The following is a 16,006-nucleotide window of genomic DNA, read 5'->3' as shown; positions in this document are numbered from 1 at the left end:
TGGTATGGTCCCTCAACGGGTGTATCCCTTTAACTGCACGCTTTGTGGTGTCATTGATGCTAACTCCTCCCCATAGATGGGCAGGGCACAACACTGCAGCACTGAGAAACTGATTCATTCAGCTTAGTTGTTGTCTACAGTTTATATCAATTTATCATATTCAACATAACTAAGAGTTGTATGACAAGTAAACGTCGAAAATTGAGCTTGTGGTGAGTTGCATACAAATTTGGAATTTGAATGTCAAATGAATTTGTGTGTGTGCAGATTCATTCAGTTAACTTACCAATTGGTGTCTAAAGGTTTACAAACTCAGTTATCATACGTTAAACAAATAGCCTACTTCTAACTTGCACGTTAAACGGATTCCATTAACTTTATAATGCTAACTTACTGTTTCAACGACGTGATCGTGTCGCGGTATGATGATGCTCACAGCAGTAGCCTACCTACAGTAGTACACTTGGTGCTGTATAGGCTACAGGAGCAGGGATGCACAAGTGTTTCATAAGACAAACACATGAAATGGAAATCTTTCTGCTAAAAGTTAATGGCGTCAAAGTTTTGCATTTAGCATTAGATTAGATGATAACAGATTAGATGTTTTAGAACTCTTGATTAAAACTAAATCTTAATGAAGCTCAATCAGCATTTGATTAAATCGTCTTTCAATACATCTTCTCATTCATCAATTCCCGCTACATTTTTTGCATTTAGCATAAACGTTTGTCCTGGAAAAGTCCAAAAGGATTTGGAGTATGAACGATTTGAGCGGTAGGCCTAGCTCCTACTGTAGCAATGGTACTAAACTAAAAGTATTGATCAATAATGAAATAAATACATAAGTGTTTATATAAACATGTAGTAGGCCTACTTCTTTACAAATTCTTTGAATCAGGGTTTTAGGCCAGGTTTACCACAGCAATGACAAAGTATGTTGAGGATAAAATCCATAACAAATAGCAGACGTAAACATTGCAGTTAGGATTTTGAACAGGAAATGAGATGAAGCTTGATCAATATGTTTTAGGGCAGGGTAATGGTTTAAGGATCTTGGGTTAGTGAGCATGATCTTGATTGTCACAAGTTAACACGGTTATCTTAAGGCTTACAAAACTTTCTTGTGGGCTAATTCTTTAAACTAAACATATTTAGTAACACTGTATTTCCAGACTCCCCTGTAGCCCACTAAAAACCAAACAAAAAAGGTACAAATCATTGAAAACATACTTTTTTCTGCTTTGCATGACTGTGTAGGAATAATGTACAATTCTGCATCCATGTTGATTGAATCATAAACTGACCAGTCCTTACTTTTCCCGCAAGCCTTCCACCCCCAAACCACGGAGCTCAGGTAAGATTCTGTAGTGATATATGATTGAATAAGTCCGATACTAATAGTGTCCCCTGACGTTTCCTGGACAATACTTCATCCTTGACTCCTCTTACATAACTCACTCACCTGTTAAAACATGCATTGCAATGTAAGAAGTTTGTCACAATCTGCATGCAAAGCAAAAGCATTCAATACCGGTCCACAGTTGGAGAACAATGTGAAAAGAATCAATTATACTTGATTGCTGCTGTTTCATTAATTATTAAGGTAGCATGATGGTGAAAACCACTGATTGGAAGAGTGGTTTTCTTACATTATTAATTGTCTTGATTCATCAACATGATTCTAACTCTTAAAACATGGTCATCATGTGCTTTAGACAGCACATCAGAAATACATTAACAACGAGCTTTCCTAGATGTTTATAGCAAGATTCTAGTAAGAAGCCATAAAATCTTTAAACGATTGAAGTGCCTATAGGGTGTGGATTTGTTTTTGGCCATGTCCTCAGCATCTACTTTGTCTTGTTGAAAGGCTTTGCTGAAAGCTTTTTCTGATAATGAGCCTGACCATGATTTGTCCCACACCCCTCAGTGATGTTGTGCGGCCTGCTACTTTGTCCAGCAGATGCTATTTATATCCTCGCTTCTGGCTTCCTTGCTCCATAACAAACACATTCTCACACCAGGACCAAGTCAAACACATACCAATCCACCCAAATAAGCACCCTTTGGCACCAACGCAGACACGCATGCATGAAAACTTGTACCCCCTTTTATTGTGAGCACACACACCCTTCACATGCATACTTTAACGTTCTCACATGCCTTATTTGTGTGCACGTCAGAATGTACCCCTTCAGAGGGATCTCAGCACGCATACAGGAGGACAGACTGCAGGCGGAGGGGATGGGGACCAACGAGCGGGCGCAGAAGTTCCTGAACCAGGATTATGAGGCCCTGAGGCAGGAGTGCCTGGAAAGTGGCCGTCTGTTTGAGGACCCAAGCTTCCCAGCTGAGCCCCCCTCCCTGGGCTTCAAAGAACTGGCGCCCAACTCGTCCAAAACCCGGGGTGTCAAATGGATGAGGCCTACAGTAAGACAAGAACCTCAACCTTCATTTGACTAATTTATGCTTTGTGTGTAGTAGGACCTTTTGAAGTTCTTGTGTCCAACATACAAAGTCATACACAGATTATTGATGGGTTCTGTGAAATATTTAAATGTTTGACTGAAAGGAGAAATGTACTACTGGTATACTTATCTCCTAGATCTTCTCCCACTCCCAAATGCCTTGGAGATGGGAGTTCAAATACCAGCCCTGTTACCCAATTTGTGTTAGTCCTTCTGTCTTGTGAGGAGGAGTGTGATGCCTACTCTTCTTGTATAAATATTTTTTTTTTAATAAGAAACAAACAACAAAGGCATTCTGTGAACATTTCAATTCAGTAGAATTCCAGTTCAAATCGGTCCCACAATCATGTCAGCTGTTGTGCTCCTCCAGCTAATGTGGCCTGCAGAAAGTTTTTTACTCTCACCTGCTTAAGAAAACAATACATTACTACTGGTTAGACTGTGGTTCGTTTTGTGAACTGTGGGAATCTATAGGAAGTGTAAGAAATCTGTGATCGGCAGATACAGTATAGTCACATACACCTTAACACTTTGTCAGTCAGACCTTGCAGCAAATTGTCTCTGCACAGAGGCAAGTCTTTCATGATTTAGGATTTAATGTTTAGCAGATATTTGTTGATACCTAATAGCAAATAGGCTAATCACTGTTGCCTGATCATAGACTAGTAGTTCTGACGTTGTATTGGCAGTGGACAGAAATTTTGTGCTGGGCAAGTCCAGTCGACAGAAAAAATGCCTCATCCCTCCAGCATGTGATGACACTGCTGATTATTTGCAGAAGTAATGAACCAGAACTTTGTGTGTGTGTGTGTGTGTGTGTGTGTGGGGTGGGGGGCATTTCTGTAAGTGATTCTAGCTGGGTAGTGAACAGTGGAGACCTACATCCCAGACATAGCTCCCACAACAGGTGCCACTTGTGTATATATGAGCAAACAGCACAAGTTGTTAAATGGTATCAACGGCTCGCTGCTGGCCAAACTCCCTCTCCATCTCTTACACTAGATTACATTCAACTTCTCAAGTCAAGAACTGAGGGTGGATTTAAGATAAGCAGAGATTGGGTTGGCTGGATGCACAGTTGTGTCTTAATTATGAGTATTGGTTACCAATGTTTACCTCCAATGATGACCTTTATTTGTGTCTTAAATGTATGTGTGGAAACCGCTTTTCCCTGTCTTAACTGTCTGTTCTCTGTCAACAGGAGCTCTCAGACAGCCCCAAGTTTATTGTCGGTGGGGCAACCAGAACTGATATTTGTCAAGGAGCACTAGGTAGGTCTGTGCAAAGGAAAAAATGGGACTTTGAAATGGGTGTTTTAAAATCGTTGTATCTAATGTTTAGTCTCCAAAACAAACTTTTTGTTGTACTAATTTTCCCTTAATCATCTTCTTTTCCTGTATTTGTCATGCAACACAATCAAATGGAAGCCTGCCAGAACATTTGTTTGTTTCATGCACCCGATATACTCTGGTGGAAGACAGTGCTGGAAATGTATAAAGAGAGAAAAGAGGAAAACTTGCATTTTGTTGAGGCAATGACTGTCTCTTATCGTTTGTTTATTTAGTTGTTCTTTCTGACAGGGAGTTGTCTTCACACTCCCTCTGACGACTATTGAAGAGGAAATGGTAGTGAAAGGAGACTTTGTTGATATTTTGGGTACTCAAAGCCTTGTTGCGTCTCAGCAGTATCTCCACACTCATTTGTAGCAGGGTTTTCAAAACGGCTGTGCCTGGAAACTGATTGTTGAATGAATTAATATGAATGAATGAACTAAGTTGACAGTAGGCACTGTAGCCACTTATCCAAAATAATAGCGCTGGTTAATTACTACAGAGAATGTAACAATACTTAAAATGGCCACAACTAATATGCTGGACAGATAGCTTTAGCATTTCGCAAATAACCCTGAAATGGATTTACAGCTTCTGTTTGACATTTTAATTAGTTGGGAGTGATTTAACCATAGAAGAAAATGCCCCACCTATCACAGTTTTATTTGAGAGTTAAGTTACATAATGAATGCTGATCCAATGACATGATTGTAGAACTACATATCACATACAACATACATGTAACCCTAACTCCTTTAAAATGAAAAACTTTAAAATACCTCAGAGTAGCTTAAAGTGAAGACAGACTGTCTTGTGGAATGACTAGTAGTGATACTGGAATGACCCTGGCTGACTCACTGGATTGATATGTGTGGGTGTGGTTGGGATTCTCTGGTGAGTCAGAAAATTGTTGAACTAAAGAGGGGAGTGCTGTGCAGAAACACAGTAGGTGTAGTGTAGTCTGTGCATAATGTAAAAGAGGGTGTATAAACAGAAATGTCGTTTTTAATTGCACTCTAGCGTGGGTTCAAAACATGGTGGAAGAAGCCTAGCAAGTTTGAGTTCAGGATTTTGTTAAATTAGCTAAGTACTTAGAGGAACTCGGACTAACTGGTTTTTCAGTAGTTCCAGGAACAATATACAAGACCAACGGACAATTAGACAAGCTTTTCTGTGCTAACTGTGCTCTCTGGTCAGTGTCGGGTTACCTGACCGGTATTCTCAGTATTTTGTTTAATGTATGTATAATGATGTATAATGTTTAACATAGGTCGTAAGCCCCAGCCTTCACACATAAACTCCTCTCTGCTGCCCCGGGCATGAGTTGACTTTTTCATGGTAATGTAGTAGTGTGTGGGTTCCACCTAATGTTGGTTTTGGGAAATTACAAGCATACAAAGTATTGTTTTGAGTTGGTGATGTGATGAAAGAAAACACGCTTTTTGGCTCCTCTGTCATTTGGAGACAGGGCTCTACAAATGTAAAGGGTATAGTATAGTTATGAGAGTTGTTTAAATTAGATTTTAACCCATAGTAACAGTCAAAACTACAACTCCACCAAGGATGTTAAAGACCTTGAAGTCGTTCTTCAGTGAGTTGCCATTGTCCTTTATCATAGCATAGTCTACAGCAGCATTTTCCTGAAGCACAGCACTAAATCTATTACAACTCGGTACTGTATAATCAGCATTTCCTTGCAGCCCAGTGAGTGGCTTATGCACTTTAACTTGGTTGCAAGGTTAATATTTCATTGTGACTGATGGATAGTTTAAAGCATTTACTGTCAACAGCTTGATGGATGGCTTCTAACCATTGACCATTTCCAGGCATGTTGCTAATGGTGGTGCAAAGATGGGAATTGGGCCTCCCATCCCTTGTCTCAGAGGTGCACTGATGACATGTGCTTCATAGCAGCCCACTGCTAATGTAGTTGAGGTTTAGAAGGGTGTCTACAGTTGACAAAGATAACTTTCAACTGTTTCTAATGTGTTCGTTGAGAATGCTTTTCTTAGTAGGAGAATTATGACTGCACATCAAACAGTTGCATATCATCAGAATGTGTGTGGTTCTGTAGAATGTGTGTGGTATGTCAAGTTACACTGCCAGGGATAGGATCAGCTTTTGGGTCTTAAAACCCAATTTGAAAGAATATGGTGTGTATAATCACAGTCAACAAAATACCCATCCAATGGAATGTTTCAGAATGATCATGAAGTTCAGGATTCATTTGTATTAAGGCAACCTCAGCGAGCCAAGAATTGATCCTACGTTCCCTCACGTGTGTACAGTATTCTCCTGTAAAGAGACTTCACCTTGGCCATGATCTTAGACTCAAATCAAGCCAGTCCTGCACTTAATATCAATGGTTTCATAGTTCTCTCTCTTTTGCTCTCTTTCTTGCTAGGCGACTGCTGGCTCCTAGCAGCCATTGCCTCCCTCACCCTTAATGAGAAGCTACTAAACAGAGTGGTCCCTCATGGCCAAACATTCGAAGATAACTACGCTGGTATTTTTCATTTCCAGGTACTAACAGTCTTTCCAATGTGTCTATCTGTAATTCTCACTTTTTCAACTCATTCATTTCTGGAAGATGGTGAGATTTTATAGAAACAACTGCTTGTTTGTTTGTAGTTCTGGCAATTTGGAGAATGGGTGGATGTCGTCATTGATGACCGATTACCTGTCAAAGATGGAGAGCTCATGTTTGTTCACTCCGCCGAAGGGAATGAATTCTGGAGTGCCCTGATTGAGAAAGCCTACGCCAAGTAATATCATTAGTGAAAAATCTCAGCTATTGTTTGTGAAATACATTTTAAGTTGACTTTAGTTTTGAACCACAATGTTGACTTCAATCAAATGGTTAACCTAAAAGAAAAAACTGTGCTGAATGAAATAGTTTCCATATGCGTTATCTCCAACAGTAAAAGGACCCTTACATACTCTTGTACTCAAATTACTAGATTGTAAATGAAGGTTTCTGTGGCTTTTTTGCATAACACATTAAGTAAGGGGCAACATCCTACTTAAATACTACTAATACGACATCCTACTTTTAACCTTTTCATACCTGCTGCTGTGTTGTGTTTGTCATAGGCTGACCGGCTCGTACGAGGCCCTATCAGGAGGCAGCACCACTGAGGGATTTGAGGACTTCACTGGCGGCGTGGCGGAAATGTATGAACTCCGCAAAGCCCCCAAAGACCTTCACCGCATCATAGGAAAAGCCCTGGAGAGAGGATCTCTGCTGGGCTGCTCCATCGACGTAAGTGGCTTTGCTAGGTCACAGCCTGAAACAAACAGTCAGTACTTACACACAACTCCCCTGCTGAGGAGGACAGGGAGATCATTCCACCAGAATGAGAATGAGAAGTGTTGAAGGGGAAGCAGGCTCCAGTGGCTGCCAGGGTCGGGAACATAAACCCTGGCCCTTACCTTTACCGTGGTCAACAGGACTGGCACCTTTTCCTCCTGCTTCTCCTTTCGAGCTCCCCAGTGGTGGAATGATCTCTCGATCTATCTATGCAACTCATAGTCACTACCTTCCTTCCAACAAGTTCTGAAGACGCATCTTTATTCAAACTTATCAGTTACCCTGAGGGCACTGTAAGCTGCACTTAGCTTCTTGTCACTTCTTGCGGTGTCCGCCAAACTGTCCCTGATGTAACACTTTCTCTGTAAACAGACTGCAGCTACGAAATAGTTTACGATGTTGGTATACTTGAGATATTATGTTTTTGTTGCACTGTCCATCTCACTAATATGAGATATACAGTATGTAATATTGTAGTTGAGAGGAGGAAGATACAGACCAATCCTTGGCTCTAACCAGTGAAATACTTTTAAAATTGTGCACTTATGGTTATTGATTATCTACTGTATGTGCACTATTTGTATGTCGCTTTGGATGATAGCATCTGCTAAATGAATACAAATCACATGTACAGTCCTGTGCAAGAGTCTTAAACACAATAAAAAAGTGAAAATGCTTTAAGAAATAATGAAACGAAAACACTAAACTAATATTTTTGCAAAACGTTTTATACTGCCGCACAAAGACAGAAGACCATTTTTTAAATACATATAAGACAATATTTATGTAAAAAATCTTGGGTGCCTATGACTTCTGCACAGGGCCCTATATAAATGCCATTGGAATTTGAATTTAGCTCTGTGTGGGTAGCTAAACAAATAAGGGCAGTAGGACAATGGGAACAAGTGGAAATTTGAATTTGGTTATTTTGTATCTTAAGCCTAATTTATACTAGCCTGCCTGCCAGCCCAACTTCTCCCCGCCCACAAAAAAATTTGGTCGGGAAGTTGGGTCTGGAGGGTCTCGTATTGGGAACAACTACATAAAACCAGGATCTGGGCAGACCAATGAAATTGCCAGGGCGGGCTTTGTACGATCATGGACAGATGATCAACAGTAACGTAATCAACAACGTCATGAAAGAGCCCTTGGGTTGAATTCGTTTTCAACAAACAAGATATTACGTTGCTCTGATTGGTTGTACCCAGGTAAAAAAAAAATATGCTAAGTATACTAAATCTTAGCATACTCGAGTATACTTTAAGAGTGATTAATCATCAGTATACTTCAAGTTATTGAATGATTAGTTAATTTGAAGTGTGCTATTTTGGAACAACTTATTTTGTACTTAATATATTTAAGTTGTAATTAAATTGTACTAAAGCACAATTTAAAGTATATTAAGTGCACTTTTACGTGCTAAAGTGGAACAACTTCAAGTATACTTAGTACACTTTAAGTATATGGACATAGCCGTATACTTAAAGTATACTAAGTATACTTGAAGTTGTTCCACTTTAGCACGTAAGAGTGCACTTAATATACTTTAAATTGTGCTTTAGTACAAGGGACTTTGAAATTAACTTAAAATATCCTAACATTTCAGCATATTAAAATGTTTATTTTTAAAGTAAGCTTTAAGTGCATTGTTACAAAGATAATTTTTAGCATGCATTCTACAATATACAAATAATGTTTAAACACAAAGTTCCAGTTGTACACTTTAGAAATTACATATACGTTTTACTTCAAGTATATTTTTTTATAATATATTTACTAAAAGTGTACTATAGTACAATTTTTTTAAGTGTGTTTTACGTATTACCTTTACAATTGGTAAAAGCATGATGGTAGTATACTTTTTATATATTTTCAGATAGTACACTTTTTCTTTGTATATTTAAAATGTACTATTGAAAATGTGAATATGCTTGAAATACTCTTATAAGTATACTTTTTTTTCACCTGGGTAGGTCTATCCAATTGAGAGTAGAGGCATTTGTTTTACGAGTTCGGTTGAAACACGCCCCATAGTCACAGCCCAACTGAGAGTTTTCAGACTCATATTCTGACTAGAATTATGAGTATGACAACGTCAGGCTAAATTTATACTTAGGTCGCAGACACTTTTGAAAAGGTCACCGACAAAAATGGTGTCACGGTCGACACTTTTAACCGTCGCTTGAAAGTGTCACCTACCAGGAGAAATTTTTACTGCCGTTGATGTCGTCACATAGTGTCGCGCAAGTGTGATTGGCTAGATAGACGGCACGCATCGTTGACTGCATTGTTTTGAATTTTCAGTGAACGCTCAACAGCTTTTTAAGATGGAAGGGATAAAGGAGAGATTGGCAGAGCAAGTTAGAACATATCCAAACCTTTTATAATGCCTCTCAAAATTTGCTACAGCCATTTTCTCCGATCAATCACCTAGACTACAAAGCGTAAACAATGTAACCATAGCTATGTGTTTGCCGAAGTATAAATGCAGCAGCCTGAGCGACACTTTTTTTTTGTCGGCGACCATTTCAAAAGTGTCGGCGACATAAATATAAATTAAGCTTTATTGATCTGTCTTTATTCCTATCAGATTACCAGTGCCTTTGATATGGAGGCTGTGACCTTCAAGAAGCTAGTGAAAGGCCACGCCTACTCCGTCACAGGGCTGAAGCAGGTGAGGGAGAAACACAGTGGAAGTGTTTTACTGACTAAGGTAGAACTGACAATGAGACATCAGTGAAGGTATTACAACAAATAATATGAAAAATATCAATGTTAAGTTGTATGAGCATGATTGTTGCAAGGTGAACTACCGCGGTCAAACGGAGAGGCTGATACGAATCAGAAACCCCTGGGGTCAGGTCGAGTGGACCGGAGCCTGGAGTGATAAGTGAGTTTGTGAATTAGAATTTAGGGTATCTGTTATACTGCTCTGCTGCTTGGAACTGCACCCAAGGCTTTCACCCACTGTGTGACTTGTGTATATGGTTGAATAAAATGATTAATTCGAATTTGATATGAGTTTATTTCATCATCTTTTATCACACCACCTGTTATAACTCTCTTTCTTTGTGTGTGTGTTTCTGTCATTCCTTATTCTACTGTGTTGTTTCCCGTAGTTCACCGGAGTGGGACGCTATTGACTCATCTGAGAGAGAAGACATGCACTGCCGCATGGAGGATGGGGAATTCTGGTAAAATGTCTGGGGATTTAGTCTGACAAAAGTTAATCTAGTCACATGGACCACTCTAGACTCTTTTTACACTCAATTTCTGCTGTTCCTCACCCTCTCCCTTTCTCCCTCTTGCCCTCTTGCCTGTCCCTGTCCAGGATGTCCTTCCAGGAGTTCCTGCGTCAGTTTTCCAGGCTAGAGATTTGTAACCTGACGGCTGACGCCCTCAGTGAGGACAACCAGAGTTTCTGGAACACCGTCAAGTTCGACGGAGGCTGGAGACGAGGCAGCACCGCGGGGGGATGCAGAAATCACCCGAGTGAGAGAGCCATATAGATGATCGTAGAATGAGGATTATATTACGTTAAGGATCCTCGACAGAAATGATATTGTTTAGCATATAAATAAGATGTAGATTATGCTGGTAAGCCAACCATGTATGGTCTAGTGGTTATGTTCCTCTGGGAGGGAGCCCAGATGTACAGTTCAGCTGTAGCTAAGGAACTTTTAAGGTTAATGACCTTCCTGCATGACATAATTTATGTCCTGTATTATCAACAACCCCTCATCTTCTCTGTTTTTCCTTCTGGGTAGACACCTATTGGATCAATCCCCAGTACAAGATAACGCTGCTGGAGGAAGATGATGACCCAGAAGATGACGAGGTGGCCTGCAGCTTCTTGGTGGCTCTCATGCAGAAGGACAGGCGCCGCTACCGCCGTCAAGGCCAGGACATGCACACCATTGGCTTTGCCATCTACGAGGTAGGGGGTCAAAGGTCGCCATGTGACAACAACATGTGAACCATCTGACAGCTCCTTGTAGAATCATGGTTAGGTGTTTAAGTGTTGGATTGATGGGCTGTCACAGATGAATACATAATTTAGTGATTTAAATATTGAATTATTATGTTATTTGTATAATTATTAGAATTTATTAGTATTTAAGCCCCATTAAAAATGTCCCCACGTTTTATATGTAAGTATTGACTTGTTCTTTCTATTTGTCATGTTCACAGATTCCTGAGGAGGTATTCCACACTTGAAAATGGATAGAATGAAATGCCCAAATGTTGTCAAACGCATACACCCATGTGTAGACACAAATTCTGTCCTGTATGTGTGCATACAATCATACCCAGACACACACTCACTATATTTCAATTAGTGCTGTCAGTTTAACGCGTTATTAACGGCGTCAATTTTTTTATCGCGCAATTAACGCTCTTTTTGGCCTCGCAAACTTTGTAGTTTTTTTTCACATGCTGTTGCAACAACTGCCGACGTTAGGAAAACTACAACACCACACCGGATCTAGCTAGACCGGAAACAAAACAACAGGCACGCCACACACACTTGTTTAACTTGCGAGCCGGCTAAAGAGTAGTAGCAGAGCCTGTTTACGGATATTAGACATTCTCTGGTAGTAGGCCAGAGAATTTTTGAGTGGATGGCGAGCGCGAGACGCCGAAATGGATGCCATTCTGAATGGAAAGTTTACTTTTAAAAAGTTGCCAAATGGTTCCATTGACAAGACCAAAGTGATCTGTGTGTTTTGTCGTTGTAAACTGAGCTATCATTGCAGCACGTCCAGTCTGAAATACCACTTGATGGCCAAGCACACAGCTGATGCGAATTCTCCGCCCCCTCGTCAAAGCCAGGCGATTGCAATGTTGTTTTCAATAAAAAAAATATTTGCACAAAACAATCCGAACCACTTTTCCATGTTGATAAGAGCATTAAAATTTGAAAAAAGAAAGGGACAAAAAGAAATCAAGGGACATTTAGAATAGATAAAAATGTGCGATTAATTGTTATTAATCGCGAGTTAACTATGACATTAATGCGATTAATCGCGATTAAATATTTTAATCGTTTGACAGCACTAATTTCAATATACAGTACAGCCCTGACTATGTATCTAACCAAACATCTACTACCAGTTCAAGGGTAGCCAGAATGTCCACCTGAAGAAGGACTTCTTCCTGCGTCATTCCTCGTGTGCACGCTCCGAAACGTTCATTAACCTGCGGGAGGTGAGCACCCGCCTGCGCCTGCCCCCTGGGGAGTACCTGGTGGTCCCCTCCACCTTCGAACCTGGGAAAGAGGCTGACTTCGTCCTCAGGATCTTCACCGAAAAACAGTCAGACACAGAGTAAGTGTCTCTGGAATGTAATTCAGTGTAGGATTGGCATCTCAGCTTCAAATGTAAAAATCTGAATGATAAAAAGGGGGATACCCTCAGTTTCTAAGTAGATAAAAAAAAATTGTAGCTACAGTTAAAAGTCATGTTTTGGTCTAAGGCCTGCATGCTTTAGAAAAAAAAATCTCATACCCAAACATGATATGCAATGTTGCATTATTATGCTTGTAACTAATAATAGTTGACCACTGTTATTGATCCTTTTTAGGGAAATGGATGATGATGTGGTGGCAATCTTTGAAGATGAAGTAAGGCTGCTAATTTGTAAAATATTTCTTTTTGTGTTCTACGATAAGGCCGGGCACAACTAACAGCCTGTTTTTGATAGGGGGAAATCTCAGAGTGTGACATTGATGATTCATTCAGAGCTATGTTTGCTCAGCTATCTGGGGAGGTGAGTTCTGTTTTTTTGTTGTAAAAAATAAATAAAGTAACAATATGTTCAATCTGACATTTTGGTAAACACAATAATTGTGCTTTTCCACAATCAAGTGTTTTTGTTTTAATGGATTTAGTCAGATTTACATGCATGGAGTATTGAAATGAAATGAAATTGTTGCTGAAGGCAAATTGGGTCTAAGACTAAAGATCTCAGTGCATAATTTGGTTATTAAATGATTGCATTCAGATTTGAGGCATTAAGTTGGAACAAAAAACAGATTGCAACAACATTGCTTGTTAGTTGAAATTGAACATTTGTAAATCTTATCTTCTGAATCTAGACAAGCTGTTGGATAAAATAATAATGCGTTATATTTTAGGACATGGAAATATCCGTTTGTGAACTCAGGACCATCCTCAACAGGGTGGTGTCCAAACGTAAGTGCCTGAATGTTCAGGTCACACTTTTCAGAAGCAGAACTGCTTACTGCATGTCCTGTGCTCCTGTCATGATGTATTTCCCCCATTCAGGTATATACAAAATGAAGGGATAGTGGGGAACTTTCTTCCAGTCAGAGTTGCTGTTACTTTCTCTAAAGCAAGTCACAAGTCAGAGAACTACTGCTCTAGCAACTCGTTTTACTAAAGTTCACAATCATCTCTGTGTTTTTGTACCTATGAAGATAGGGACCTGAAGACTGATGGGTTCAGCATGGAATCCTGCAGAGGCATGGTCAGCCTCATGGATGTATCCTTCCTAACCATAACATTTGTTATATATTTCAACTGTACAGTCCTGAACAGTAATCATCATTAAGGTTTGTGACTCATTACATGCTGTAGCACTTTGAAGCTACTTTGTTATTAGGACAAGCCCTCGGTGAGGTGTTGTTATGACAACAACTACACTAATGTCTAGGGTGTCACTTGTAGTTCTCCTTGTGTCTTTTTAAGTAATGGACGTGAATTGTGCATCTGGAAATGCATATGTTAAGTTGTATATTAGGCCTCAACAGAGCTACAGTATGCAGTTTTTAGAAAACAACAGTTTGTTTCATTATCAAAGCCCACTTTGTAGAAAGGTTTTCCTCCTAGTGGCCTCCATACCATTTGCTATTCTTTCTGACCGAGATATGCACTGTACATAAAATGTCCCATGGCTGTACTGTATAGCATACAGACAGTACCTGTTGTTAAACCTTTGAGATTTCAAGGGGTTTTCTTGTATCTCATAAACCTTTACTCACATGATACACAGAAAGACGGCAGCGCTCGCCTTGGCATAGTTGAGTTTCAGAGTCTGTGGAACAAGATCAGAAAGTGGTTGGTGAGTCAACACAGAATTTCCATCATGATAGTTGTCCTGTTAAGTGATATTAACGTAAAGTGACTACTAAGCTGTGATACATCTGAGTTATCTCAAGTGTTGCTGAAAGGTTATTGACATAAACCTTACCTTTTAGAGTTGGATTTATTTTCATTGCACAGGGGATCTTCCGGCAGTTTGATATGGACAAGTCAGGATGTATGAGCTCTTATGAGATGCGCCTGGCTTTGGAGTCTGCTGGTGATTATTCTATCCTTAAACAATTCCATCTATGGCAACCATAAACTAAGCACAGTAAACTGGCTATAGCCAGTGATGCTTTTGTTCATTTTCTTCTCACGATTCATATAATTTCTGTCCTTTGCTCTTTAGACCTGATAAGATACTAATAGCACTAACATCTACTAATATCCTCATTTACCTCAATCATCTGGTAAAAAGCCACACAAAGATGAGAATAGCTGCTATATATTCTACCTTTCATTGTAATTTAGGTGTGAAAATATTTTTTCTCCACAGGGTTCAAACTTAATAACCGACTGAACCAAGTGCTTGTTGCCAGATACGCAGAGAACGAAGTCATCGACTTTGACAACTTTGTCTGCTGCCTGGTCAAGCTAGAGGCCATGTTCAGTATGTCTCACGATTCCCCGCTAAAAAGTTTTGGGAAGTTTTTGAAATATCTTGTTTGTGTATTTTTCTTGTATTAACAGAGGGTTTTTTTTGTGAACAGAGGCCTTCCAGGAGTTGGACAGAGAAAACACAGGAACTGTTGAACTGAATATCACAGAGGTATTTAAACACTGTTCACTGAATTACAAAGACCCCACAATCTGTTCTATACACGTCACTGTTATACCTACAATTATTTTGATAAAATGTTTTGCGCTGACTAAAACAGTTACTTATGATAAATAAATTACATTTTGGTATGTAATACATACATATTGGTATGTAAGCATCTTCTAAATAAAATTGTATACATGTAAATGAAATATGTTTAAAATGACAGAACTTTTTTCTCTCTCAGTGGCTCTACATGACCATGTGTGGTTGAAGTACTCCACAATTGATATTCCAGTTTACAACAGAGAACTCCAATAATGGAGGACCACATGGCCACCCTGAAAGTGTGCACCATCAACTAGAAGCTGCACATCCCACTACCCCAGGGAGGAGCTACAGTACTGTGCTTCTTATACACAGACTACATCCTACTATTTTCAGCTTTAAATGCCTATAAAAATCCATGTTATTTCAGCTGTTCCAGCATTAATACTTAAAATGTCCACAGATAGTTCACATGTAAATCCCTGCATGGTTAGGTTTTGTGGTAGTACTAGAATGTATATTTAACTTCAGATGACTAATGCCTCAGTATGTGCCTCTCCTGACATGATGACCTGTAATAAGAGCTCATCAGGCTATACCAATATCTATATAACAGGGGCCAATTCCTGCATATCAACACAATAATAGAAGATCAACACTTTTAGAGATGTGTAGCAGCAATTAGTCATTAATTGATAAGCTAATATGTGTTATAGTGCAATTACATTTAATCTCAACGCACATTTAGAACATACAAAAAAGTGTGAGATTTGTGTTGTAGATGGTCCTGACAATGCCGCAAACTAAGAGATCACCTGGTTTTCAACAACATACACCTACATTAAAAAGAGGGTGAGGTTGTCAATGGAAAAGTAGACCTGCCAATGAAAGTTGCACATTGACATGGCAGGTGAATGTTTGACTAATGTAATTAAACAAAAGTGATTGCAAATTGAAATGGCTTTTTATTTATGGGAGTCAGA

At 39.4% G+C, this 16,006-nt stretch overlaps 1 protein-coding gene across 3 annotated transcripts; it reads left to right on the top strand.

Moving 5' to 3' along the window:
• The first annotated feature begins 56 nt into the window (after window positions 1-56).
• On the top strand, window positions 57-15,981 carry capn1b (calpain 1, (mu/I) large subunit b). Of its 3 annotated transcripts, none has more exons than XM_084685070.1 (23): window positions 57-212; window positions 1,327-1,354; window positions 2,184-2,430; window positions 3,670-3,739; window positions 6,204-6,322; window positions 6,431-6,564; window positions 6,893-7,061; window positions 9,700-9,783; window positions 9,914-9,999; window positions 10,229-10,303; window positions 10,441-10,601; window positions 10,877-11,046; window positions 11,301-11,312; window positions 12,225-12,436; window positions 12,693-12,732; window positions 12,813-12,878; window positions 13,246-13,303; window positions 13,549-13,613; window positions 14,124-14,192; window positions 14,354-14,432; window positions 14,712-14,825; window positions 14,926-14,984; window positions 15,223-15,981. In XM_084685070.1, exons 3-23 carry the CDS (start codon window positions 2,185-2,187, stop codon window positions 15,247-15,249), a joined length of 2,115 nt encoding a protein of 704 aa, XP_084541196.1. In that variant the 5' UTR covers window positions 57-212; window positions 1,327-1,354; window position 2,184; the 3' UTR covers window positions 15,250-15,981. The 3 variants fall into 3 exon arrangements, with proteins under 3 accessions (XP_084541196.1, XP_084541198.1, XP_084541197.1); XM_084685071.1 differs by having other exon boundaries at window positions 63-212; window positions 1,258-1,354; XM_084685072.1 differs by lacking the exon at window positions 1,327-1,354 and having other exon boundaries at window positions 59-212.
• Window positions 15,982-16,006: the final 25 nt, after the last annotated feature.

The sequence above is a fragment of the Hypomesus nipponensis genome, chromosome 21 (genome assembly GCF_054491055.1).
Source record: "Hypomesus nipponensis isolate SF chromosome 21, ASM5449105v1, whole genome shotgun sequence".
Taxonomy (NCBI): domain Eukaryota; kingdom Metazoa; phylum Chordata; class Actinopteri; order Osmeriformes; family Osmeridae; genus Hypomesus; species Hypomesus nipponensis.
This window is presented reverse-complemented; position numbering and strand designations above follow the sequence as displayed.